This window comes from Solea senegalensis, linkage group LG6 (assembly GCF_019176455.1).
Source record: "Solea senegalensis isolate Sse05_10M linkage group LG6, IFAPA_SoseM_1, whole genome shotgun sequence".
In the NCBI taxonomy this organism is placed as follows: domain Eukaryota; kingdom Metazoa; phylum Chordata; class Actinopteri; order Pleuronectiformes; family Soleidae; genus Solea; species Solea senegalensis.
Window position 1 is genome coordinate 3,003,802 of NC_058026.1, and position 26,179 is coordinate 3,029,980.

The following is a 26,179-nucleotide window of genomic DNA, read 5'->3' on the forward strand; positions in this document are numbered from 1 at the left end:
CTCGGGCGTCTCTGGTTTACCTGCGGGACCGTAAGGGACAGGGAGGGGGGGTGGGCTGATCCTCACCGGGCCAGGGAGCCATGGTGGGCGGAGGAGAGAAAAGCAGCTGGTCAGTGGAAGAGAGAAAGAGAGAGAGAGAGAGAGAGAGAGGAGGGGAGGGGAGGAATGGAGGGATGGATGTAAGGCGAGAACGCTGAGAAAGGACAAACAAACAAAGGTGGCGATGAGGGTCTGAGGTGAATTAATTGTATCAAGCTCTTTCTCTCTTTGGCGACAGTCTCTGGAGACCGAAGCACAATGAAAGGGTAGACAGTGGAAGCAATATTGGACGACTTTAGAGCAGCTTAGAGCAGAGAATTGAAGCTTTTCCAAGAGAAACACACACATTTTGTGTTTCCTCCCTGCAAGATTGTCCCATACACAAGTTAATGTTTGCCTTTTCTGCAGTGAACAAACTGAGATGAAATCACAAAGATTTTAATTTTTAAAATGACAAAACATCCTGACTAAATATTAGATTAGAATACTCGCCACTCAAAAATGATTATTATATGAATGCATGAATGCAGTTCATTAACGCAGCATGCATCTTCGAAGATGTATCGTTTTTGTCACAGGATATAAATCTAAATCAATGTTTTTCCAAACTTTTGATGAGGACCCACTTTTCAAAGACAACAAGTAACGACAAAATTCACAATATAAATCCTTACAATGGCTAATTTGTGCATCATATCATGGGTTTGACTATTTCACAGCCATTCATGTAACACCTAATGACATTTTAAACAGGCAAACAACATATATATATATATATATATATATATATATATATATATATATATATATATATATACACACAAATATATATATATATATATATATATATATATATATAATAGGGTCCAGAAAGTGAAGCCAATGGAATGGAAGTGCCTGAAGCATGTATTCAACACCACGTTAGTAGTTTTATGTGAAAATGTGCCTATTATTGCATAACTTCTGTTTCCTCTCATCCTCTGGGGACCACAAAATAAATCTCATTTTTTTGTATCATCTTTAGAATGCACTGTTTGGACTGTAGTTACATTTTCTTTCTTCTTCTTTATAGTAATTTATCAAATAAAATCCTCTGGGATTGATATATGAATCTACATCGGTAGATTCCAAACTTTATTGGTGACATTAAAGAGGCTACAGTTGTTGGCAACAAAGATAAGTCTGGGTATTATCAATGTATTTAAGGCTCATCCTCTGAGCACCATGAAATAACAGGAGATGATCCTGAAAACAAAGACGTCTTTTCCTGTGTTTGGAATAAATGGAAAGTCAGATTTAAAAGTTCCCTGTGAAGACAGTTTTGCCTGTGTTTCTGGTAAACAGCAGAGCAGCACGTGCTGTAGAGCAAGTGAGTGGTGTAACTGTGACTCTGAGTTTTAAGGAGGAAGGAAGAAGGCGGAGCTTTTGGCTGTGGTTTGAGGCAGACAGACACACACACACACACACAGTTATGTTGCATGTTTTTCTGCATCTGCCTGGAACAATCAGTGGTTTATTTACATTTCTCTCTCGTATAACTCTTCAATCATTTATATTTAAATATATATGATGAGAAATTAAAATACCAATGTAAAGTAATCAGAAAACCATCCCATATGAGCATGTATTATATAATATACATCCCTACTCTGAGAGTAATATCACCATAAACAGTGTGTCACCCTAAATGTATACATTGTACATATTGTATATCATTATATATATGTTTATTAAAAATATTTTACTGCAAATCACAACAAATGTGTCTTTATATACAGGGAATTGTATCTTTGTTACTGTATTATCACAGGTCTCTGCACCATTTATAGTATATCACTGTATGCATGACATTGTATGCACGATACTATAATATATATTGTATTTTACTGCAATCTCACAATCGTTTAACAGTAAGTTCACGATGGTTTAAAAATGTATTCACTGATATTGTATTTTACTGTAAGTTCACTGTTGGCTCGTGGTATTTTCGTACACAAATGTGGTATTTCACTGTAACTTCACAGAAGTTTAAGAACATTTTCAAGAAACAAATTCAGAACTTTACTGAAACTTCAATGCATGAACATACTGTGAAACTACATTAGCTGTACTATAAACTTTAATTAACATAATACAGCATTTCACGTAGTGAAATTCAGTAATTCAAGTACATATTTAATACTACATTAACATCTTGTATTTTTTTTCTTTCTTTAAATTCTTTTAAAATAAAAGCAGTCCATAAGCGGAAGTACCATGTAAAACAACTTTTAGTTTATTTTGAAATCAGGAAGAAACGTGACTTGATTTCGTCTGATCCTCGACATCAGTGACAATCACAGTGGGCAGATCTACGCCTCTCACATCCTGGTGACAGCGGCTTTTACGCAGCAAATGAGGGGGAAATCAGTCGCGCCATGCCGCTTTTTAAAAACATGAATCAGCCTTATGATTAATATCTTATATCATTTTTTATTTTCCATCTAAAATTCGAACCAAGTTTCGGTTTAATGGGGGAAATTGACGGTGACGCGCGTTAAAAGAGAGAAGGGGGTGATGTGGAAACGAAATTAGACCCAGAACATGATTGAACTAATACTTTGTTGAGTCCAAAATACGTTTAAAATGAAGAGGAGATGGATTCGCCGCAGGCTGCTTGTCTTAATCTTCACCTTCTTCATCATCCTCTACGTGGATTTTCAATTAAACACCAGCAACCCACCCAAACTCAGTGCGCCCCACGGTCTACCCTCGCCCATCCAGAAGACTCCGTCCCCGGCTGACGACGCTCAGAAGCCGGCCACACACAGCATCAGCAGCACCGGTGGACACCTGACCACCGAGGACGCACCAGTCATTATTCAGCCCAGAGTGAGACAGGAGGAGATCTTCATCGCTGTGAAGACCACGGGCAGATTCCACAAGACGCGTCTTGCGCTCCTTTTGGAGACGTGGATCTCCAGAACCAAGGCGCACGTGAGTTTCTTTTGTGTCTCTTTTAAAAGTCCAAAATGACTCCACGAGGAGTAAAAGTTTAACTATGACAGAAAGGTGTAAAAAGGAAGTGAATTTATTTCACCATTGGAGTTAAATGCCTATGGTAAAAGTACTGTAAGTTACATACTATATAAATTTAATTATTTTTGTTTGGACACATACATTATGCATATATCACTGGATCCAGATCAGTATTTTTAAGATCAGATAAGAAACTCTTGTGCTCTATGAAATGAAAACATCCACTTCCTGCTGCAAAGCTGATCAATCACAATAACTGACACAGGACCCAGAACTATATATAAATTGGCATTATTATAAGAGCATTTATATGGCTTTGAATTCAGGATTCAAGGATTTTTCAAACCCAAAAATGTAAGTGTTCAATCAGCAGTGAAGTTAAAACGACTCGACTTCCGAATACCAGTGATTTCTTGCATTGTTACTATTATTATTATTATTATGTTATGTTGCACATTCATGTGAAGAATGAGTATGTTATTAATTGGTATTCACTTCTCTGCAATGCTACGACATGCATTCATGTTCCCGCTGTTAGCGTTAATGTTTGTAGCGAGCCTCACTTTTTAAAACTTGGGGCAGTGTTCAATATACATTTATGTCATCCATTGGATCATTTTAATATCATTTGGTACATTCCATTTGCAGTTGGATTTCCAAGTAGGGAACTTGGTAGCTAATTTTACCGTTAATAGCACTTCTGTCATATTTGTTTCCCAGTAAATCAGTTGTGAGAGCACTGAGAGTTACTGTTTTGTTGTCCCCCCCCACTTGTTTTGTTTTGGACATGTCCACACATCGTATTCTAGAGACTGAAGAAAACATCCTTGTTTCTCACAGATCTGCACAAAACACCACACAGAAATAACCAGTGAAAATGATAATACTTATGTCATCAAAATAATCACATTTAGATATTTATTGAAAATCGCTTCAGCCTGACTCAGGAGTTAATATATCACGGGTTTGCTTGCTAATTTTTAGTTTGCAAGAGGCTTTAAACGTGGACACTTGTCCAGCTACGTTACATTGGGTGTTCCTGTTATTTTGTCCACTAGACCTTGTATACAGCTGAGCAGCAGCATGAACCTCAGCCTCAGAGGGTTCAACGTCGTCTTTAACGCACTCTCTAACATTGGAACCTTCATAAAAGAGGATTTATTGCATCCTTTTTAACTGTACCCAATCACAGTAAGTATGCAACAGGTGAATATTACATTAAACATGTCGGTAAATAATCTTTATTCTATGTTCTAAGACAATACCACGAGCAGTGGTTAATGTTTTTGGTGTTGAGAGGAAGTTTCTCATGTTTGCAGCTTCTGTCGCCGTTCGATGAAATTTCAAATGAGAAGCACGGGGGCGGGAGAAGAGGAAGATATTGATAGATGCTGACAGTTTCTTCCTCTTTCGTATTTCAAAAGTGACACATGAGAGTTTTAGATTTGTTTCAGCTCGTTAGTTTTTCCCCCATTTCATACACACACACAATTCTGAAAGCTTGAAGCTCATGATTTAACGTCACTTTTAAATCACTTTTGATTTTCTCAGACCACTGAACATAAATCACATTGTTTAGCACACATTGGTGACCTTGATTACCAGCTCGTCTCACTCGTGTTGCACCTGTGCGAACACTTCAGCGTGTCAGAGTTGAGAAGAGGCCTCACGTTTGCATCTGTGCTCTGATTTTCTTTGTAGTGTTTCTCATAATTGCTTACCAAGGTGAAATGAGTGAGTGTTGCTTCTTGTAGAACTGTAAATTCTATTTCTGGACACATATCACGGCCACAGGAAGCCAAAACATACACACACTTTTGACAGCCACGTGTTGAACACATGATCACATCGGAGTTCATTTGATGCTCTGTGAGACGTGAACAGATAATAGGTTTGTGTTGTTTTGCTGGGAGTTATCAGTTATTTCAGTTGAAATGTGTCGAAGGTTAACTTAAAGGAAAAATGCACGTTTGTGTTTCCATTAATAATTCAGTTTTTTTTTTGTTAAATGCTCTTGCATTTGTTCTTTGTGTTTAGAGTTCTCTTTGATACCTACCTCTGCCCCTTTTTTCCTTTCACCCCAACCTGTCTAGGCAGATGGTCGCACATCTTTGAATCTGCGTCTGTCTTTCGGTGAAATGGATTTTTTTCTATCCACTGATGCCTATAGAGTTCGCTCATTGTGTGAATTGTTGGGTTTCTCTGCTCTCTATAATGTTGTCTACTGTATGTACAGTGCCTTAAGATAATGTATGTTGTGATGCGGTGCTACGTTGAATAATATAATATGACAAAACTGTAAGCACACATCCCAAAACAGCCCTGTCTATACAATAAAAACAAGGATGCATAAAGGTGCCATCTCTCTCCATAACCTTAACAATAGCTAATTAATGCCTAACCCTTACCTTAACCTAACTGGAAGGTTGTAACTCATTCTTTAGAAATGAGGTTTGGCAACACACACACACACACACACACAGGAAGCCGCGCAGGCAGGTTGTCTGGACTGAGGGGAAGCAGTCACTGCGCGGCAACACTGTTAACAATACTGAAAAGGAAGCAGGTCATAGAACAGGAAGTGAAGAGTGCCAGAATGAGCACACACACACATTCATACACAATCACCCGCTCACTTTGTCCATCTCACAAGGTGAAAAGTCATTACTAGCAAAGCACTCGGCCGAGTTTTGTATTCACTTCACCACCAAAATGTAATTATTTCTTCCAACATCAACATTTCTATCAATCGCAAAAACATATACAGTAACCTTCTCTGTGGAGGTTAATCAAACTGTGGTGATGTAAATTCAGCATGCTAATACTGTAAGCTTTGAATTTCAGTGCTGTTAATGCAGTGACGTTGTTTACTACAGGTTTGCTGCTGTTTAACAGTAACGCGTTACTAATTACAATAACAAAATGAAGGCTAACCTGAGCAGATATGGATTTATACCCAGCCAGCGTGCCCCATAAGGGTTACATTTGCTCTGATAATATGGGTCCCAAGCCAGTTTATCCATGGTTTTCATGGTGGCCCCACTTGTATTTGCCCACATGGGCTTTCCATGAGCCCCACATGGAACCCACCTATGGCTGTAGCGGGTCAGGGAAGGACCCAAATGCAGTACACGAAGACAGGCAGACAGTTGGTAACGATATTTATTTAGCACAATGTTCAGCGACAGTTCAATCAAAACCCTGCGAGGAGAAGCTGGGCTCACTGGAGATCTCTGGCTGTCTGAGCTCCGTGACCGTGGAAAGCAGAGGGAAATCCTGGAGCCCAAGATGACAAGCCCACACAAGGGAGATGACAGGCAGCACACAGGCTGAATCCGTCAACCCGAATAACCCTGGAGAGACTAGTACTGGCGACATAGAACAATCTGGCACTGAGTGAACTGAGAGGTGAGTTTATATACTGGGTTGATTGGTGATCAGAGGCAGCTGAGTGCAACAGGTGGGGAGAGTTGGACTAATGAGCAGGGAGTGGCTGGCAGGGAGGTGAGGAGGAGGAGCTGGTGAGCTTAGGTGAACGAGATGACAGAGCTGAGGAGTAACGTCGCCAGACTGCCGGCCACTGATTGGTCAGAGCGGAAGAGACGTCCGACACGAGAATCAAGCCGAATAAAGCCCAATAAAGCCGAAGTGTAGATCAGTTAAAAACACTTCACAATCCTAAAACCATGGGTTAATCTCCAACAATTACCAGGGAAATGTCTGCTGATTGCGAGTGGTGGCCGACGAGCTGCATCACAAACCCTGTGGCTGTATTTCAGTCCAGTGACTGAGCCAGACGGAGTACTTCCTATTCGTGTGGAACAAATAGTTTAATGAACTGATTCTAATGATTCACTTACACTGAAAACAACTGCTTTACAAGTCACTAGTCACTCATATGTGTGTGTGTGTGTGTGTAAAACAAAGTCAGGGCAGTTTCATTCAGCCGTGCAGTGATGACTCCGCCCACGTTGATTGCGTACTATTTTGTAGTAGAAAACCAAACGTGCCGTTCAGTGGCGAGGTGAGTTGGGACCATAGTGGAAAATGGCCATTAGTAGCCTGGAAAGGGTACCAAGACTTGAAGTTGGCAAATTATGCAGGTCCCATATGGTTTCATTAACATGCTCCTGGGGACACCATGCAAACCATGGACAAACCCACTTGGGACATGGGCTGGGCTATTTTATCGATTCTGCGATATATATCGATATTTTGTTTTGTATCGATTTTTCAGCCACGAGTATCGATACATTAAGTCCCATTCAAATCCTCCGTGTTCCGACTGGCACTCTGCTCGATGCCCATTTCCCCCGTTCGCTTTTGCAGGAAGAGCGATTATGACAGGTATTTGGTCATATTGGAAAAAATGGCCGAACTGGTTACATGTTATAAGTTTACCTGCACACAACCACACCACGAATGATAAATAGTGTCCATTTGCCCGGTAACTTGAGAGCAGTGACCCTTGAAAGTTGATATCAAGCACCAACCTGACAGCATACATGTTAGTGGTATTGACTTTCTTCTTTATGAGCCCTTTGAGCAACATTATGAAAACAATTTGAACGTCCATAAATGCTCCATAACATGTCTGCTTGATACCGTACCACTGAACATCCAGCTTTATTTTTAGCGTGCTGCTGTATGAAGACCGAGGGTGTAAATATGCTCGGGAGAGAGATATCTGGGAAGAGCTACAAGTGTGTAGGTCAAAGGTTGAATGGCCTAGGATGAAGCTACAGGAATGTGTATGTGATCAAAGGTGTAAAGACATTCAACTGTCACGCTGAGAAACACAGAGAGAGAGTCGCGTGGGGCTGATTGTGCCAACTCATTTCACGACAGTTTGATCCTAATCAGACGTTTTGTATTCAAAAGTGATGCACTGCAGCGCTAAATCCCAGCAGAAAAAACATGAATATGTGGATAAATGAGTTACTCTCCACTGGAGATGCCTCAGAATTTCCCCGCAGAACACAGTTAAGAGCCAAGTGGCTGATTTGAAAGCTTGAGTCCGATTACACGGCCAAGAAACCACCGACGTATGTAGATCAAAAAACTACATCTAGATGTATTACAATCATTTCGTGCTGTGGGGCAGAACAAATCTCACTTACTGGCCCTTTAACATTGTGGAAAAACAAGGTTGGATTGATGCATTTCGGTGTGATCTCTGTAAATCATCCTGCCCAGTAACCGCTGCTAGTGACAGTCCACCCTTTTTGGTTTCTGACTCCAGTTTAGAGTCAGTTTACTGCTGGTAGTTTGGTCTGAGTTACGACTGGAGGAGCTGATCGCAGAGTATTCTGGGATGGAAAAGCTCACGGATGTGATGGTGGTGGTGGTGGTGGTGGTGGGGGGGGGGCATTGATCCGTGCATCTCATCCTCTTCCTGCTTCACCGGGGGAATGAAAAATGAAGGGCCCCCAGAGCAACAAGCGAGGGAGAGTGCAGGAGTTTGATTGGTATTAAAATGACAGAAGTGGAGATTTAGAGGTTGTTTTTATGTCACCGAGCGAGAGAGAGAGAGAGAGAGAGGGAGAGAGAGAGAAAGAGAGAGAGGTTGAACGAGTATTGATCGATGAAATGAAATGAGGCTGCTTCAGTAAAAACCTGATGCAGTGTTTCGTTTCAACAGTGCAGCAGAACACTACTTCTTATGGTTTTTTGTTGTTGTTGCCACAGAACATTTTTGACACACCATCCCAAATGTTACACAATTAAATATCACAGCGGCCAAACATTATGGGATAGAATGTGCCACACGGTCAAGTCTTTATCCATCTTTTTAATTCCAAACTTAAAACATATTTATTCAGAATGGCTTTTAATACCCAGTAGTGTGGTGACAGTTATTATTATTATTATTTTTTAATTATTTTTTATTCTTTAAATTCACTTTTTATTCCTGTGTGTTTTTATGCTTTGATTTATGTTTCATGAATTTGTTTTTACTGTCTGCTTTTGATGCTGTGTGTCTGTAATGCTTTTATTTTGTAAAGCATTTTGGTCAACTGTGGGTTGAGCTTCCTCAGTGTCGTCCAGAAAGAAAATGATTACATAAGTAGCAATTTACTTTTCATTTTTATTTAAAGTCTACATACAATACGCACTTTCCCTCTCTCTTTATATATATATGCATATACTGTATATAAACCTATACTTGACTCAGTTCAAATGATTTATGCAAAGAAGTGAGCAATTGCAAAAAGTCCACCAGAGGTCAGCATTACACTATCTATCTATCTATCTATCTATCTATCTATCTATCTATCTATCCATCCATCCATCCATCCATCTATCTATCTATCTATCGGGCTTCTTCAGTTGTCGCCTCTAAACTAGAGCTGAAACAATTACTCGATCGTCAACTATTTTGATAATCGATTCATCGGTTTGAAGCTTTTTTCGTGATTAAAAGAAGATTTCTGATTGTTTCAGCTTCTGTGATTATTTTCTTTGTGTCTTTGCTCCATACAACAAAGACATCATTAAAAACTCAAACGAAACATTTGAGAACATCATCATTGCCAGGTTTGACAAACACTGGTCAATGTTTCTTAATGTTTTCTGACATTTTATGGACCAAATATTATTACTTATACTTATTATTATTACTGGATTACTGGATTACTGGATTAATTGTGAAATATGAATATGAAGATACTTGTTAGTTGCAGCTCTACTTTAAAACTGAAGAAGCCTCGTGGTTGAGATCTTCAGTGGACATGTTTGTGTTATGTCCCATTGAGACTTAAGTTGAATTTACAGTGTGGGGAATAAGGAGAAGTTTTATGTCAATGAGGGTCCTCACAAAAAGTACGGGTTTATGTGTGTGTGTGTGTGTGTGACTGTGCTGTGACTCATAGTTTTAGCTCACACAGGGGAGCCTTGTTGTTGTCACATCCAGTTTGCTCTATTTAAAACTATATTGATTACGTGTGTGTGTGTGTGTGTGTGTGTGGCTGCTCAGTGATGAAGATGCTCTCAGGATCCTCTGTTGCAGATGTGGAAAAAGATGCTTATCATGTGCTGAACAAAGCTGGTGTGTTTAAAATGCTTTCTCTCTCTTTTTGTCGTTTGTTTTTGTCCAGACGTTCATTTTCACAGACGTGGAGGATGCTGACCTGACTTCAGAAGGTATGCTGAAATAATTCATCTAGTGAAATTATGTTGTGGGAAAAGAACCATTGACTGTAAGACGCAGAGTTATTACATTTTAGGCCATGTTGTATCCCTCAGGGCTAATTACTCAAAGACATTGTAAGTTTTAATTGCTAACATTAAGTCCAAAAATACCCCTTAGCAACAACTGACAAATAGTTAAGGAGCTGGTTTAAATAATAGCGTGAGTTAGACGTGATGTTCCATGCACACAGTCCATTGTTGGCCCATTGTTGTTCCACTCCAGTCCACTGGGTGGCAGTAATTCCCTGGGAGCATGTTCCACTCCACCCCAATAAGGTGCTGTTGCTATAACAGCAAAGTTTTACCCTCTCACATACCATAATCATTTATATGATGGTAATAATAGTTAGACAGATGTTTCCACTAAACAGTTCCAGCACGAATTGACTCGACTGTTTTGGTTTTGGTTTTCCATTAGTCAGAGCACCCGGAACCTGGCACTTTTTTTAGTACCTGCTCTGCGAGATTCCAAGTGAGCTAAGCTGATACGAAATGTGGCGTCATCAGGCTGCCGGCCACTGATTGGTCAGAGAGTGTCGTCACTGGAAGAGTCATGAGCACGACGTCCGACACAAGAATCAAAGCAAACAATGTCGAACTGTAGATCAGTTAAAAAGACTTAAAAGTCCTGAAAACTTGCGTTAATCTCCAACATTTAGCAAAGGAAATGTCTAAAAGCTCTTAAATATTTAACAGAGTCTGGTGTACTTAGCTAACGGGAAACCACATCACAACCCGGTCGTTCCCTGCGCTCCAGTCATGCAGGAAGTACTGAACTGATTCTGTGAACAAATCTTTTTAATGAGATGATTCTAATGATTCAGTTACACGGAACACAACTGCTTTACAAGTCACTAGTTTGTTTGTGTTGGGTATAAAATAAAGTCACAGCGGTTTCATGTAGCTAATTAAGCTAATGCTAACCCCGTGAGTTTTCCAGCTAACTGTGTAGCTCTTGCTAAAACGTGCTGTGTTTTGTGTTTCCAAAGCTAAAGCCGTTAAATCTACATAATAAAATGACTTATACTAAACTTATATTAATATGTTAGTACTGTAAATAAGCGTATTATTTCAAACAGGGAACATCAACTGTCTCTCTCTCTCTCTCGGTTCAGGTTACAACATGGTGGTCACAGGCTGTCAGTCAGATCACAGCCAGCAGGCTCTGTCTTGCAAGATGTCTGCCGAGTACGACGGCTTCATGGCCTCGGACAAGAGGTGAGACAGATCGAGGTCCGTCCATCATCGGGTTTCTAAACCAGAATAAACTATTTAATAGCAGCTTTACCACAGTTATTATTAATGGCTTTACCAATTTGTGCTGCAGGAAGAAACACTGGTAACACGACAGCTCTACAAAACAACTTTTTGTATGCTCCCACTTTGTTATTAGTAGAGTAGAGCAGGAAATGAGGCTGTTTGGTTTGGAATGAAGCCTTGTTACACTGACAATCAGATAGAAAACAAGGTGTTAAAATAAAAATAACTGAATGTAAAGGCAGCGTTAGATGCAATAAAATGCCTCAGAACACAGGGTATCACATCAGGGCTGGGCAGACTGTCACAGATACTACAAAACTACAAAATAAAACAATTAGAAAGGTCAGGAAAACAGAAAACCAGAAACAAAGAACCAAACGCAAAGTCAATGAAAACCACAGCAAGAGCAAGTACAACAAGAAAAATAAATATTACACCGAAACAAACCTGGAAAACCCAGAGAGATGGCAGTCCACCAACAACAAAGTACAACAGCTTTTCCAGCTTCATTTTCAACCAAACGTGTGAAGTAACACAAGCAGATCAGGAAACGATAGAAAACAATCACACTGGACCTACACGTTTGAGAAATAAAGTGTTAAAACGTGTAAGAAATAGAATTGCCAAGTATTGTGATTTGACCTTTGGTAACTTTGGGCAACGATGCCTGAACAAGTCTTTCATGGATCTTCCTCCAGTGATTCAGATGTAACTGATGTAAAAACAACATGGGGTTTATTTAATTCCATTTTTCTCCTGTACTCTTGTCCGTTGCTCTTCAGGTGGTTTTGCCACGTGGACGATGACAACTACGTGAACCTGGGAGCCCTGCTCTCTCTGCTCTCAGCCTTCCCCCAACAGAGTGACATCTACGTGGGCAAACCGAGCCTGGACAAGCCCATCACTGCTCATGAACTTCTGGAGGGCAACGCAACGGTACCGTCCCTTGGTGTTGATTCAAAGGTCCCATATTATCGCCATATGAACCTCGCGGTTTACTCGCAAAAGGTTTATAAAAGAAGAAGCTTCAACCACTTAGAACACTGTCCCGTTTGCATAAGGCCCTGAATTTGCGATTTGAGCAGATTAATTAAACCTCTCGTCAGACCTGGCAGGGCTACGCCTGTGCTTTGTGCCTCTGCTCTTGTGATGATAGTTGAAATTTGTCCATTGTCATGTAAGAGAAATTCACGTCAAGAGTCAGAGTTTCCAATGAGCGGTTGTATTTAGTTCTTGGCCGTGTGGTAAAGCCTCTGAAGCAGCATTTATACCACAACACTCCCCTGAAACACAGGCTGAATTTAATTTATGTGCACCGATAACTCCTCAAGGCAGGGTGACCCCTCTGAGATACATTACTGTCTTGGATGTGACTCCGCAGATTAATTTTTTTTCTAGCCGTGCTGTCGTCTGAGATTCTTTCTCCTTTTTTTTTTTTTATCTCCACCGTGACTTCCTTCCTTCTTTCCTTCCTTCTGCTTTCTTTTCACTGATAACCTTTTATTCCCAATTGGACCTCATTGCTGTCAATCACTCACTGATTCACGTGAATCCGGTCGTCTTTCATCCTCCTCTCTTGTCCACTGTTGCACTGTGGGAGTTAATATCCTCTTCAACCAAACTAGTGTCCTTTGCACCTTTTCTTCTTCAAAGAAATAAAAAAAAAAAATTACTTTTACTAGAAGCTGCTGCTCACACGCTCTCACTCTGTATCCATTGATTTTTTGTTACTCTGGCTTCCTCCCACGGCCCAAACACATGCACACTGAGGTTAGATTATATCTGCAGCAGGCAAGATCGCTATAGGTCTAAAATTAAAAAAAATAGTTGATTGTTCAGTCTTATCTCCAAGCTATTAAGTTCCAATGTTTTATAATGGAGGCTGTCTGTCCTGAGTCCCTCCCACCAGACGAGCATAGGCAGATGTACGTGCTTCATACACAACAGACGTCAATCTCTCCATCTTTAAAAAGCCATTTCTGAAGAGTGTTTTATTGTATGCTACATTATTATATTTAGACCGCTTTTCCCTTTTCTGGGTTGCAGTGTAAAGGCCGCGCGTGCATGCGCGAACAGAACATCTGCACTTTGCATCAGCGCAATTACGTGACGGTTTGTGCTGTGGTTATTACGGTAATTTCACTCACGCTGTTGCAGTACGCCGGCGAATCTGCGTCTTTGTCAACAGAGAGGAGAGAGTCGTGGAAAAAAACCCCGTAATTTTTGGACATTGAGACTCAAAACTCAAACAAAACACATTTTCACTTTAAATATGTTTTACACTGCTGACATTTCAAATTTAACATGCACAATCTGGTGTTCCTGTACAACTAACAGTGTTTCTTCATTTCAAATTGTAAATAACTGCCAGATATTGAAATTTATTCTGGAAAAATGGGCAAAAGCAATTAACTCACAGGACATTTTCTGGTTCAACTTTTATGGTTATGGTTAAAATAAGCAAAAAAGTCCAGACAACAGAAAAAGTAGTCGCCAACGATAGTCGTCTGAGATCTTAGCAACAAAAATAGGTTGCAAATTGCCCCCAACTTAAACTTCTATGTACTAATTCTTGTTTGACGCCAATAAACAAAGCTTCATTGAACCTGGAAAGTGTCTCATTGACGTTTTAAAATCATTAGAATAAAGTTAGCCTAGCTGCTCGCACTGAAACAGTAAATAGGAGGCAGTTTTAAGACGTCTTCTTTCACAGATGTTTGGTTTTCCATCATGCTGAAAGGTAATTATGGAACTATTCATCAATAACGAAGAAATAAAAGAATAAAAATCTTGCCTAACCCCAGGTTTAATTGGAGACTTGCTTGATCACCTCTGCTGTGGAGTTCTAATACCACTGGATAATCTGCCATTTATATTGCTGTTATTATTTTGCTCTTCTTGCCAATTTCCATCCTTTTCCTTCACTTTGTCCATCACTCCATCTTTCCTGCCTCCCTCCCCTTTTTTCCTTTCCTCGTTGATGCTCTGCTGCTCTTAATGAACTGACACTGAGGTTTCTCTTCCTATTGGTTTTCTGCCAAAATGCGGCCGGGGCCAGGTTAGAATGCAAAATCCATTTAAAAAAATAAATAATAAAAATAAATAGATCAAAAAATGCTTCTCCTCTCAACACTGCAGATGAAATGGAAGGAGGGAAGGATGTAGTTATGAATGGACGCATGGATGGATGGGTTTTGTTCCTATGGGAAGGATTTTCTGATCTCTGTGGGATCAATGAGTGATTAGTATCGGTAGCACACACACACACACACACACACACACACGCAGAGTCATTTGGCTCACATGCTTTGCAGTAGGATTAATGCTCCTACTTATTCAAAGTGCATCATGATTCCACTGAGCTCTTTGAAAAGTGTGTCATCCTCTCTCTTTTCTCCCTGCACCTTTCAATCTTTCCCTCCCATTCCTTGAAGTAAATGACTCTCTTCATCTCTCGCGTGTCACATTCTCTGCCCTGATTGCACCCATTTACACTGAAAAATAGATCTTTATTTATCTTTGCTTGCTATCTCTCCCTCTCCTCCACTCCTCTCTTTTCTTGCCTTTCAACATTTACATCGAGGTCGAATGGGCGACGGAGGAAAGAGGTAAAACCAAACCTCATTGGTTCCTCTCTGTCTCCATTTCTTACATTTGGCTTCTTATCTTCTTTGATTTCCTGTCACTATTGTGGAGGCACAGAGAAGGAAGAAAAAAAACGGGGGAACAGACTTCACAATCAAACAGAAAAGGGGGGGGGGTTCAAAACAAAGGAGAGGAAATTAGAGAACAGTAATGGCGTTTAAAACAAAGGGGGGTGAAAAAGTGAAGGGAAAAGATCTCGAGGAATGAAAAGGAGGAGAGAGAAAATGGGTAATGGATGCGAACAACTGCGCAGGAAACGGGGAAACAGAAGAGACAGAAATGATAATCGTAAAGAAAAGAGGACAGAAAGGAAATACTGGGAAGAAAAGGAGATTGGGAAGGAACAGAAATATAAGGAAGAAATGATGGAATCAATAGAAAAGCCTACCAAAGCAAAAGAAATGTAAATATTTGAAAGTAATGGAATAGAAAGATATGGAAAAGGCTGTTGAAGGAAGGAAATGAGAAAGGAAATCAAAAAAATAAATGGAAGTGCAAGGAAATATTTGGTTTGGAGAGACTGAAGGAAAAAACGATGACAGCACGCGATAAATTCTTACTCGACTGAAACACGTGACCTCTTTTAAAACCAGTCACAGACCCTTTGTTTATTCTGCAGCAGATAAATAAAAAGATACAGGAGGAGGAGATAAAGAACATGTGATTCATCACACACCAAACAATCAACTCACACCTGAAAAGAAACCAGATGACAGAGACGGATGGAGATGAGAATAAGTTATATTATCTCTATTTTCCAATCACTAAATATTCACAAGTGGAGGGATAATGATAAACAGGTGAAACACATCAAGGCGGGGCAGCTAATCACAGAGGAGGAAAACTTTACAGGAAGCCGACACTGAAACAAGACGCTGTGGTAATTATTTCAAAATAAAACAGGAAATAGAACACAAGACTACTCAGGATGTTACAAAAAAATACATACAAATCCTGAAAATGTGCATTCATTTCCAACATTTAGCAGAGGAAATGTCTAAAACCTCAATATTTGTGGGTTAGTGGAGTCTGGTGTGTTTCGAGACAGCACTGCTGAAAGCCGGCGATCATGAGCCGAATCACGAACCGCTCAGTCGTATTTCAGTCACTGAGCGATTTCTGTTAATAAATATTGTTAATGAACTGATTCTAATGATTTCAGTTACCCCCAAAACAACACAACTGCTTCACAAGTCATTAGTTTGTGTGTTTTGTTTGCGGAGACTTTGATTATCAGGTGAGACGACGGAGTTTCTGTGATGAGTGAAGTTGAAAGGGTTTAGTGAAGACGGCTCAGATCCGTGGAGAACTGAGACAATAACAGTTGGGCGTCCTCTTGTCATTCTGCCAGTGAATCTCAGAGTTAAGGTATATCTCTAGTTTGGAGGAAAGGAGGAGAGACTTCAGGTCAAGAAGTCTGGCGCCTTCCTCTGCTTTATACCTAGAGTCGACCTTGGGGAGGACTGCGTAGCTGAGTAATTGATTCTTGTGATGCCCCAGTGAAGTTAGGTTCAACAAAAGCTGTAATGAGGAACACTGTCGACAGATTATGAGTGCGAGGGTTTCATTTGTGATTTGCCAGTTTCAGCTGGCCTATACAGAGTTGTTAGGTTTGTGCTTAGGAATGTAAGTTGCTAATTCAATCCTTATGAGTTCCTTTAAAAAACATACTGATTTGTTCCTAGTGGCAGAAAATGCCACCTTCTCAAAAACTGCTGTAAAAACATTATTATTAATAATAATGATAATATTTTTTATTATCTAATTCTCCTTGAAATGTATTTTATGGAAATTATTGTAGTTTTTTTGTTTTTCTTCGATAAAAACAGTGGAGTTGTGTAAACATAATGGCCTTTAAAGTGTTGAAAATTCAAAATATTATAAATATTTGATCTTAAAAGATTGACATTTAAAGTGGAAAAAAATCTTAATATATAATATTTTTACAGCAGTTTTTGGGAAGGTGGCCTTTTTTGCCACTAGGAACAAATTAGTAAGTTTTTTTTTATTCTGACACTGCAATTCTCCTTGAAATTTATTTTTATGTAATGTATTATACGTTTTTCGCTGACATGTTTGTGTCGCTCATAAAACAATGTCACAGCATTTCGGTGCAGCCTTGTCGAGGAGGAACTATATAGTCATGGAAAACGACCCAACGACCCAAATCCGAGCCATGCCGGAACTGTCTTGTGGAAAGGCGCCACTAGATGTTTGAAATAATTTCTTTGGATTCACAAATTTACCAAACAAGGCTGCTGTCAACCAGCACTCCTGAAAGTGATGATGTTTTGGGCCAAAAACAGGAATTACTTTGTTGAATTTAACAATCTGATCTGATTTCCTCTCTATATTGAAAAAGTACCATCCTCCCAAAGAGGGAATGTACTGAAGATCTTGATGAGTTGGCGGTTGATACTGTGTGGCATTGAAATATTGCTGGATAAGTTCAAGTAATTGTTAATGTGTGTGTGTGTGTGTTTTCAGAGGGAGGTGCAGTTCTGGTTCGCCACAGGTGGAGCAGGATTCTGTCTCAGTCGCTCTTTGGCAGAAAAGATGAGTCCATGGGCCAGGTACTGTATGTGTGTGTGTGTGTGTAATATCTGTACCATGTGACGTGGAGCGTCACATCGTGATTAATGCGCAAATCCAACAACAAATACTACTACTTGATATATTTTTGCACATAGTATAAATTTGACTACACATGTTATTTACTTTCCATTTAAACACCCCAAACCCCTTAGTTTCTCCTTTACAGTGTAAAGTAAGAAAATATAAACATAATACAAATATAAAGTCTTCATATTGAATAAATACCATATTGATATTCCATAATAAAAAAAAGTCTTCCTTGAATTCTATTGTTTCTAGATTAAAAATTCATCGCCTATGAATGGTCACTCAGATAGCATATAGTTTTGGGAAATAGTGTATTACTCATTAATACATAACAGTAATATTATTACTTTACCAAGTACAAAGTTAAGGGTAATAAGTTAGGAGTGACGTGTTTGCCAAGTTAGGTCAAGTCATATTACTATTGAAAGGACTGAATATTGGGTATCAGACACTGGATATAAACAGATAATCTGTGTATTTCAGTGGCTCCCGGTTCGAGCAGACGTCCGCCACCATCCGTCTCCCTGACGACTGCACGGTGGGCTTCATCGTGGAGAAGAGACTGGGCATCTCCATGGTGAACTGTCCGCTATTCCACTCTCACCTGGAGAACCTGCTGCTCGTGAACCACAGAAGTATCCCACAACAGGTACAAGCACTTCCATGACGGAGACATTACATGCACACGTTCTTGTTGGCGTTTGTCGTAAAGCCTCTCTCTCCGTGTGTGTTCTCCGCCGCAGGTGACACTGAGCTATGGGATGTTTGAGAACAAGATGAACAGCATCGAGGTGAAAGGAAGATTCTCCAAAGAGGACGACCCCTCCAGGTAAGTCTGTCACATCAGCCGGAGCTCTGCTGTGTCTGTGTGATTGTCGTATGTTCACATCAGTGGACACACCTGATTCAAATGAATGCTTCGTCACCAGGGTTTTGCAAATCTTGTTGATGAGCTGACTGAATCAGGTGTGCTGGAGCAGTGAAACATCTAAAACATGCAGGGCATTGGGTTCCCAGCACCAGGATTAAGGGAAACTCAGCTTTGTATTTACATTTCAATACTTACTACAATACTTTACAGAACGTGTGCTAGAACACCATTAGAACTAGCAGCACTAGTAGAAATGTTACCCTAACTCTGTTAGCGGGCCTTGAAGAAGTCTTTACGTGATTTTTGTATTCCCGTAGCAGCCTCCACATTAAAACCACGTGAAGCTCAGCTTCAGCTGTTCTCTATGGGACTGCACAGAATAGGTTTTGGACAAATGCGGCAAAAAAACGTCACTCTCAGGGAAGCTCAGCTTCTCTGGGAGTCAATGGAGCAGTGGGCGGGGCTTGGAAGCTGGAATTCTACATGATGATTGGAGGAACTGTCTGATATTTGATTGACTCCATTGCAGAGACATTCACAACAGCAGAGCCGTTTCTGCCTCAGTCCTGTGTGGATTTTATAAGTGAAGGTTGTAGACAAACAGCTGCTCGTCGCGTGTTATTTGACCATTTTCATTCGTACATGTACACTGTAAAAAAAACAGTATTATAGCATTTTAGTTTTACATAATTATCACATTACCTTGTTCTAGTTGTTTGTTTGCAGAATTTATGTATAAATAACCGGGAAATGGAAAAAATGGAAAATGGAAATGTGGAAATGGTTGTTTACCTAATTTAGCTCACAATAATATGGTTACAGAAATGTTATATTATGTAGAAAATTGTACTTTTCAAACCTTGACGAAATCACATCGTATATTTCTCACAGATATATTATTAATAAATAGAAATACTCGACTGTCGCGGCACAAACGTCTCCGCCGTGTGAACCCACCGCTCCTCCGCTCTCACGCGTGCGATGATCCGATCCGAGCATGCGACACCTCCAGTCCGTCCTGTTCCCTGTTCAGTCAGAGATAAAAGCTCTGTGATGTTACTCGTGTCTCAGCGTCCTCAGCTGTGTCCTCAGCTGTGTCCTCGCCGTCTCCTGCTGTAAGAACAAAGTGCTCCACGGTGAGCTCTTAGCGATAACGTTTCCGCTTCACGCAGAACTGTCACGCTCAGCGTCGCTGCGAGTTTTACGTTACACTTTTGTTTACTAGATTTCGTTTTTTTCTTTTTCGAGGAAATGTGACAGCGGTGATTTGTTGACGGCGTCATAAACAGATTAGGGGGCGGGATGCAAATCTTGTCATGCTGTCGCTTAAACAGTCAAACGCAAATGAACAAACAAGGTCATGTTGATCAACAGCTGTTATAAATCTGTCATTAATCTGCCGCGCTGTCACCACTTTGCTCCATCAATTCTAAAGCTTTCGGCGGGCGGAAACTCTGAACTTTAAAATTGGATTTTGTGTATTGTTGATATTGGTATTAGCTGTGGTTACATGTGCAAAATATCTATATGAATGTGTTACAAAAGTAAACAACATCAACACAACTTTGTCCTCTTAAGAAAGTAGAGCAAAAACATTTTCCTGTTGTTCATTAAATTGACTAGAACTTAGATTTTTTTTTATCTAGGCCATAACTCCTTCATAAAAATGACTTTTAAAGGCTCTTACCTCATTAAATGAAGTTTTATTTACTAGGACTTGGTCCTTTAGAAGTTTGAAGGTGTAGTCGACAACATTTCTCTTGTTATTGATCAATAGTTCCGTCATAACTTTTCAGCATCGTGTAAATCTCTGGTCGTTAACTTCTGCACTGCAGTTTCCTACCCTGCGAAAATGTGACCTAATGTCTCCAGTTTGACAAAAGAAAAGTATAATGTAGAGAAACTGTATCGGGTTATCAGACGCACCTGAGGAGTGTGCTTTTATCTGTGCCCGTCTGGTGGGAGGGGCTAAAGACTCTAAACATGTTAACATTTAATTAAAATGTGCAAAGAAATATCGTCACATTTAACAGCGTGCATTTAATTTGTCTTGTCTGCAGGTTCAGGACTGTCCACTGCATGCTGTACCCTCTCACCAGCTGGTGTCCTTGAACTCATCACGAGTGACGACGACTACTTCCAGAAACAAGTGGGACATGACTGTTGGACCTCCTGCATCAGGGATTAGACACTCACTGATTGTCTTCCACTTTATCTGTCCACACGGCGGTCGAGCAGAAATTACAGATGAGTTCAATGTGAGGTGGATTCAGTTTGATGGTCACTCTTAATGTGCGTTAAACATATAACATGCATGAGTTTGGCTGAAGGATTATTTGCGTTTACATTAAATAAGGTAATACTCACCATGAGTTTTGTGGTATATATATGTATTTTTATTTTTTTTATTCAAGTTTGAATATTTCAAGTCGAGTACATTTGGGACCTTTGCTTTATTTGACTCTGTGTGTACAGTCATCCAAATGGCAGCTGATGATAATCTAAACTCCTGATTTGACATTTTGCAAAACAGCACTTTTCTAGTCTTGATAATGACACAGCGTCGCTTTAAGCTACAGTTTTTGCCAGTTTTTCACTCACACATTCATACAGCACATCCACATTTCCGCCACACGTCTTATCCGGGATACTCGGCTCCTGTTGGACGACACCAGCTGTCAATCACACAGGTGTCCACACCTACAGCATGTATTGTTTTATTGTTTATTGTCGAAAACATGTTCGATTGAAAAGGAACTAAAACTATTACTGCAGTCCATTCACTCCTCAGATAAATGTTTATTGTTGTAAATCATGTATCATGAAATAGGCTCATTTTCTCATTGACCTCTTTTTTTGCAACTAGTGGAGTCGCCCCCTGCTGGCTATTCAGTGTATTTTGTACTTCCGTGTTGGCGTCAAAGTGGAAGACGACATCCACTTCTTATGTACGGCCTTTGATAGAATGTCGTCAGGTGTGAACACACCAGTGCTTTCCTTAAATGACAGTGTACAAAGTGAACCATATGAAAAGTGAAGCACTTATTAAAACTCATTTTTGTTGAAAAATTGAATTTTTTTTTTTTTTACACAAACCTTAATTTGATTAAAGACTGATTCATCATTGTGCATTTTTTTCACGGATCATCAATATGTTTTACAGACGATGTTTAACTCTTAGAACACAGAGCATTTATGCTGCTTTTTTCCAGTACTATTTTAAAACATACAGAGGCTATAAGAATGTGCAATACAGAGTATCTTATATCCTTTTTTTCAGCACATCCCATAGGCAATCTGAGGACAAAAGATTTTTGTTTCCATTTTCACCAGTTATATAAACGCAACTGAGCAAAAAGTACTCAGATCTTTAAAAATCAGATTGAATTTGGGAAAATTGGAAATACGTCGCATTACAAAGTTCGCTCGACTTGTTTTTATGAACAAAAATAGAAGAAAAACAACACATACAAAGATGAAAAAAAGCATTTGTAAAGCCTGAAGATGTGACCTACAAGCACACACCCGTAGGATAAGAGTTGTGAATTATTCCCACTTTAAGTTGCACCGACATGGTTTTCATTTTCTGTTTAGGTGGTGCTGAGGCTGAAGTTGATAAATGTGTGTTTGTGTTGTGTGTTATTGATTGGGTGTGTTTGGCCCTCTTTATATCTTTGTAGGGACATTTTTGTTGGTCCTCACAACTTTAAAGGGATTGTTCAGGGTTAAGACCTGGTTTTAGGGTTAGGGTTAGGCACTTTGTTGTGATGGTTAAGATTAGGGTAAGGGTATTATTCAATGAGTGTCCTCACTAAGATATAAATGTGCATGTGTGTGTGGGTTTTATGAAGGGAATGGTGTCCTTGTGTCTGTGAAGTCTGTATGTAATGAACCATCCTGACATCTTTCCCCTCATCGAAACCTCCCGTCCTCCCTCTCCGGCTTTCCTCACCGTCTCTCCATCTCTCCCTACCTTCATCGTCTCTCTGTTTACTCAGGCTTGTACACACCAGCTGAGTTTCCCCTCCTCAAGGCTGAAAGTAAACATGAACTCCGTCCCAGCTGCTTAGATTTCCCCATCAAATTTAGGAAAAAGGAACCACAACAACAAACAACAACCTCTTCACCATGTCTCAAAAAACACTACATCCACATATTTTGTGCAGCAAATCTCATCACGCTGGACCAGGATCAGGTTCGGCGCAAGATAAATCTCGTACCAACATCAAATGCAGCTGGAATTGGGAGGCAGCAGCAGAGAGAGGACACCGCGCCGCCGGCACCTCGCTGCTCGCCTGTGAATGGAGACGTGATGAATACAGATATGCCGTATGAACGCGTCTGAGACTGACCTTGTGTGAAGTGGATGGAAAGTGGTTGCGAATGTGCAGGGAAGCATGAATGTGTGTCCGTGACACGGCACATACATGAGGATAGCGAGGCCCTGGTGTCTCAACGCTCGCTGGAAACTGACTCCAAATACAAACTGTACTTGACGTTATTAAGAAAATAAGATATATTATCAGATATCATGATTCATGCTTGACGACGCCTTGAGTTTTGCCATTTTTGAAACCAGAAGAGATCGTATTTGGATGAGAGGGTGGAGCAAGGGAGGAAAATGGGTGGAGCTTATTTAAAAAGCTGCTAATGGTCTTTTTACTTTAAACTTTAAACAGGACCACAATTTACAAAATGGAAGCCTTGTTGTGTTAAAGGAGACCTGAAACCATAAACTACTCAGGAAAATGTCTATTAACATCTTATCGTCATATTCTCAAGGACGTACGCAAACCAATGCAGTCGCCCCCTTATGGACAATAAAGAGAATACAGGTTGCAGGCACTTCGATATTGGCCATTTCACTGCATCCCTTTTATATACAGTCTTTGAGGTCAACGCTAAAGCGAGGCTTCTATTTGTCAAAGTGTGTCCAACACAAGGGTCCCTGTGCTAGAATTGATGTCCTCTCTATGGATGCAGGAGAAGGACAAACAAGGGACTGCAGTGGTAACACTGTGTCTCTTGCTCTTCCTATTTTTCTTACACATTGTCAGTGGATATTTAGCTGTCACTTTTATTTGAGCATTTATGCAGTTTGGACCAGTGGTTTCTTTACCTTGAGTTTGCTTTGCTCCCTCTTTTAATTTGACTTTTTTCTTTCCTGTGCACCTTGTGTGTATTTTGGCTTCCTGTCCCGTCCTCCTTGATTGTCTGTCCCTCCCTAATGTGTCTCACCTGTGTCTTGTTTGCCACACCTGTGTTCGATTGTCCCTGCCTGTATTTAGTCTCTGTGCTCACCAGTGTCTGTTTTGGTTTGTTGGTTAGTCTTTGGTTACATTTCAGTCTCTCTTTCCCTGGTTTGGCTTGTGTTTCACTCTTTACATTTTTACTTTATTTATTTATTTTCACCGTTTCTTTTGAACGGTGGCGACAACCGAAAGTCCCGAAAGGGCTGCAGAGTGATGCCATGGTGGCGCTGTTTCTACTGGACAGGTAGGTTAACTTTATGTCTTTAATCTTTTGAGAGTATTTGTTGTTTTTGGGCATCATGTTGTCATTTGAACAAATATGCCAAAGAAAGAGAGTAAAAGAAAGGGGCTTGGATTTTTGAATTCAAAATATAGTCTGCTCAAAATAGTTTTTTCCAGGATCTCCAACCCTACCTTTTTAAATACACTTTTGTTCATTTCTTAGAAATCTGCGTTTGGCTCCTCCTGACAGCAATTTCATCTCAAGTGGGTCATACTGCTAGACTAATATCACAATAACCTATAAACAACAAGAGCTACAAATGTTACCCTTTGCAATTTCAACACTATTATACCAATTTACACATGTGCATTAGTAGATCTAGATCAAAGTATTTGGTCACAGTTATCTGGATCTGAAAATTATAGTATTTCACATTAGGATGAGATTCTAATTCTAATCCTGCGGGCCGGATTGGACCCTCTGGTGGGCCAGTTCTGACCCGCAGGCCCTATGTTTGACAACCCTGGTCTGGACTGTGATGGCAATGCCACCAACACAAGCTCTCTTTTTCCTACAAGATAATAAATTCTGGGGGAGCACCCCATCATCATTAGATCATTAGAAAGAAATGTTTCATATCACACCATTTACTACCAAAACATTTTGTTAAAGTAAAAATACAGGTCTGCTGTACATTTGTCATGTTAATAATAATAACGATGATACAGAAAACCCTGGAGACTTTTCACAGAGCCCCATTTTACCATTCTAGAAACACTGACTTAGACAAATGGCGTAACAGGAACGCTCCATATGCTCACAGGACCAGGTTTAATGAGATGATCCAGAATTTGCTCTGCAGGAAAGCACTAATGACCTGAATTTGATTTGGGCAGCCTCGAGCAGCCAGCGGAGGTCAATAAAAAAGCAGAATGACATGATCTTCAATTAGATTTAAAGAGATGGAGGACCACATTAAAAAAAGTTCTAAAAGAATGTGAGGTTTACAAAAAACCAAGGACCCTGACCGTGAGATCACGACATAATCGTCATCGTCTCAAGATGACAAAACTTAATTAAATCTTCACTGGAAAGTTCATAGCAATATGTGACTTAAAGGATTGAATGTAAATTATATTGTAGATGTACTGGACGGACGGAGGCAGACCCACAATGGGAGTTCTCTCTTCAGAACAGAGCTGGTTTCCGAGTGTGTTTTTATCAGGTCTGACATTTAATCAGCGCAGACAGTCGCCCTGTGCCGGGAACCACACTTGAGACACACTTGCTTGCTGTAACTGGAGACGCGGCTGCCACCGGTGACACAAAGATAATGATTTCAGACACTAAACAACTAATAAAATGAGGATTTTTGTTTGTTCCTTTCATGTTGCGTTCTTCACCTGAAAACACAACCGGAACTGACTGTGAGGGAGCGTGAGCGTGTATACACCAGCAGCACCACTGTACTGAGAAACACAGAGAGTGGTGTGGAGGTGCGAACTCATTGGACAAGTGGACGACCCTCTCACTCATGATCACCGTCTGTCCATCCTGGAAGAGAGACATCCGTCTTCTGTGGCTCTTCCTGAGGATTTGTTATTTTATACATTTTGTGACACTCCAATCCAATCCAACTTTATTTGTTAAGCACTTTAAACAAACCACAGTGGACCAAAGTGCTGTACAGAATAAATAAAAGACATAATAAGTAAAAGCTTCAAAATGAGATACAACAGCTTAAAATAAATAAAAAATCATAAAAACACAACAAGAAATAGCAGCCGTACAATAAAAAACTCAGGAGCAGTTGATCAGCTGACCTGAGAGAGCGAGCGGGTGACTATGGATGTAGAAGCTCAGAGAGGTAGGGTGGGGCTAGGCCATTCAGGGATTTAAAAACAAATAAAATCATTTTAAAATCGATCCTGAGGTGTATGGGCAGCCAGTGGAGTGAGGCTAAAATGGGGGAAATGTGCTCAAATTTACGCGCGCCAGTTAAAAGACGTGCGCCAGTGATTGACACACCATATTTTAAACAGAAGTAACAGGCATTTC

The 26,179-nt window shown here is 40.2% G+C and overlaps 1 protein-coding gene across 1 annotated transcript; it reads left to right on the top strand.

Moving 5' to 3' along the window:
* Window positions 1-2,374: 2,374 nt before the first annotated feature.
* Window positions 2,375-21,715, top strand: mfng (MFNG O-fucosylpeptide 3-beta-N-acetylglucosaminyltransferase). The gene is made up of 8 exons (XM_044029288.1): window positions 2,375-3,015; window positions 10,155-10,200; window positions 11,364-11,466; window positions 12,291-12,444; window positions 17,641-17,726; window positions 18,259-18,424; window positions 18,519-18,604; window positions 20,707-21,715. Exons 1-8 carry the CDS (start codon window positions 2,665-2,667, stop codon window positions 20,756-20,758), a joined length of 1,044 nt encoding a protein of 347 aa, XP_043885223.1. The 5' UTR covers window positions 2,375-2,664; the 3' UTR covers window positions 20,759-21,715.
* The last annotated feature ends 4,464 nt before the right edge of the window (window positions 21,716-26,179 follow it).

Coding starts and splice junctions, on each gene's coding strand:
- mfng (XM_044029288.1), top strand. CDS start 2,665: ATGAAGAGGAGATGGATTCGCCGCAGGCTGCTTGTCTTAATCTTCACC. Junction 17,727..18,258: donor AAGATGAGTCCATGGGCCAG/GTACTGTATGTG, acceptor TGTGTATTTCAG/TGGCTCCCGGTTCGAGCAGA. Junction 18,425..18,518: donor ACAGAAGTATCCCACAACAG/GTACAAGCACTT, acceptor TCTCCGCCGCAG/GTGACACTGAGCTATGGGAT.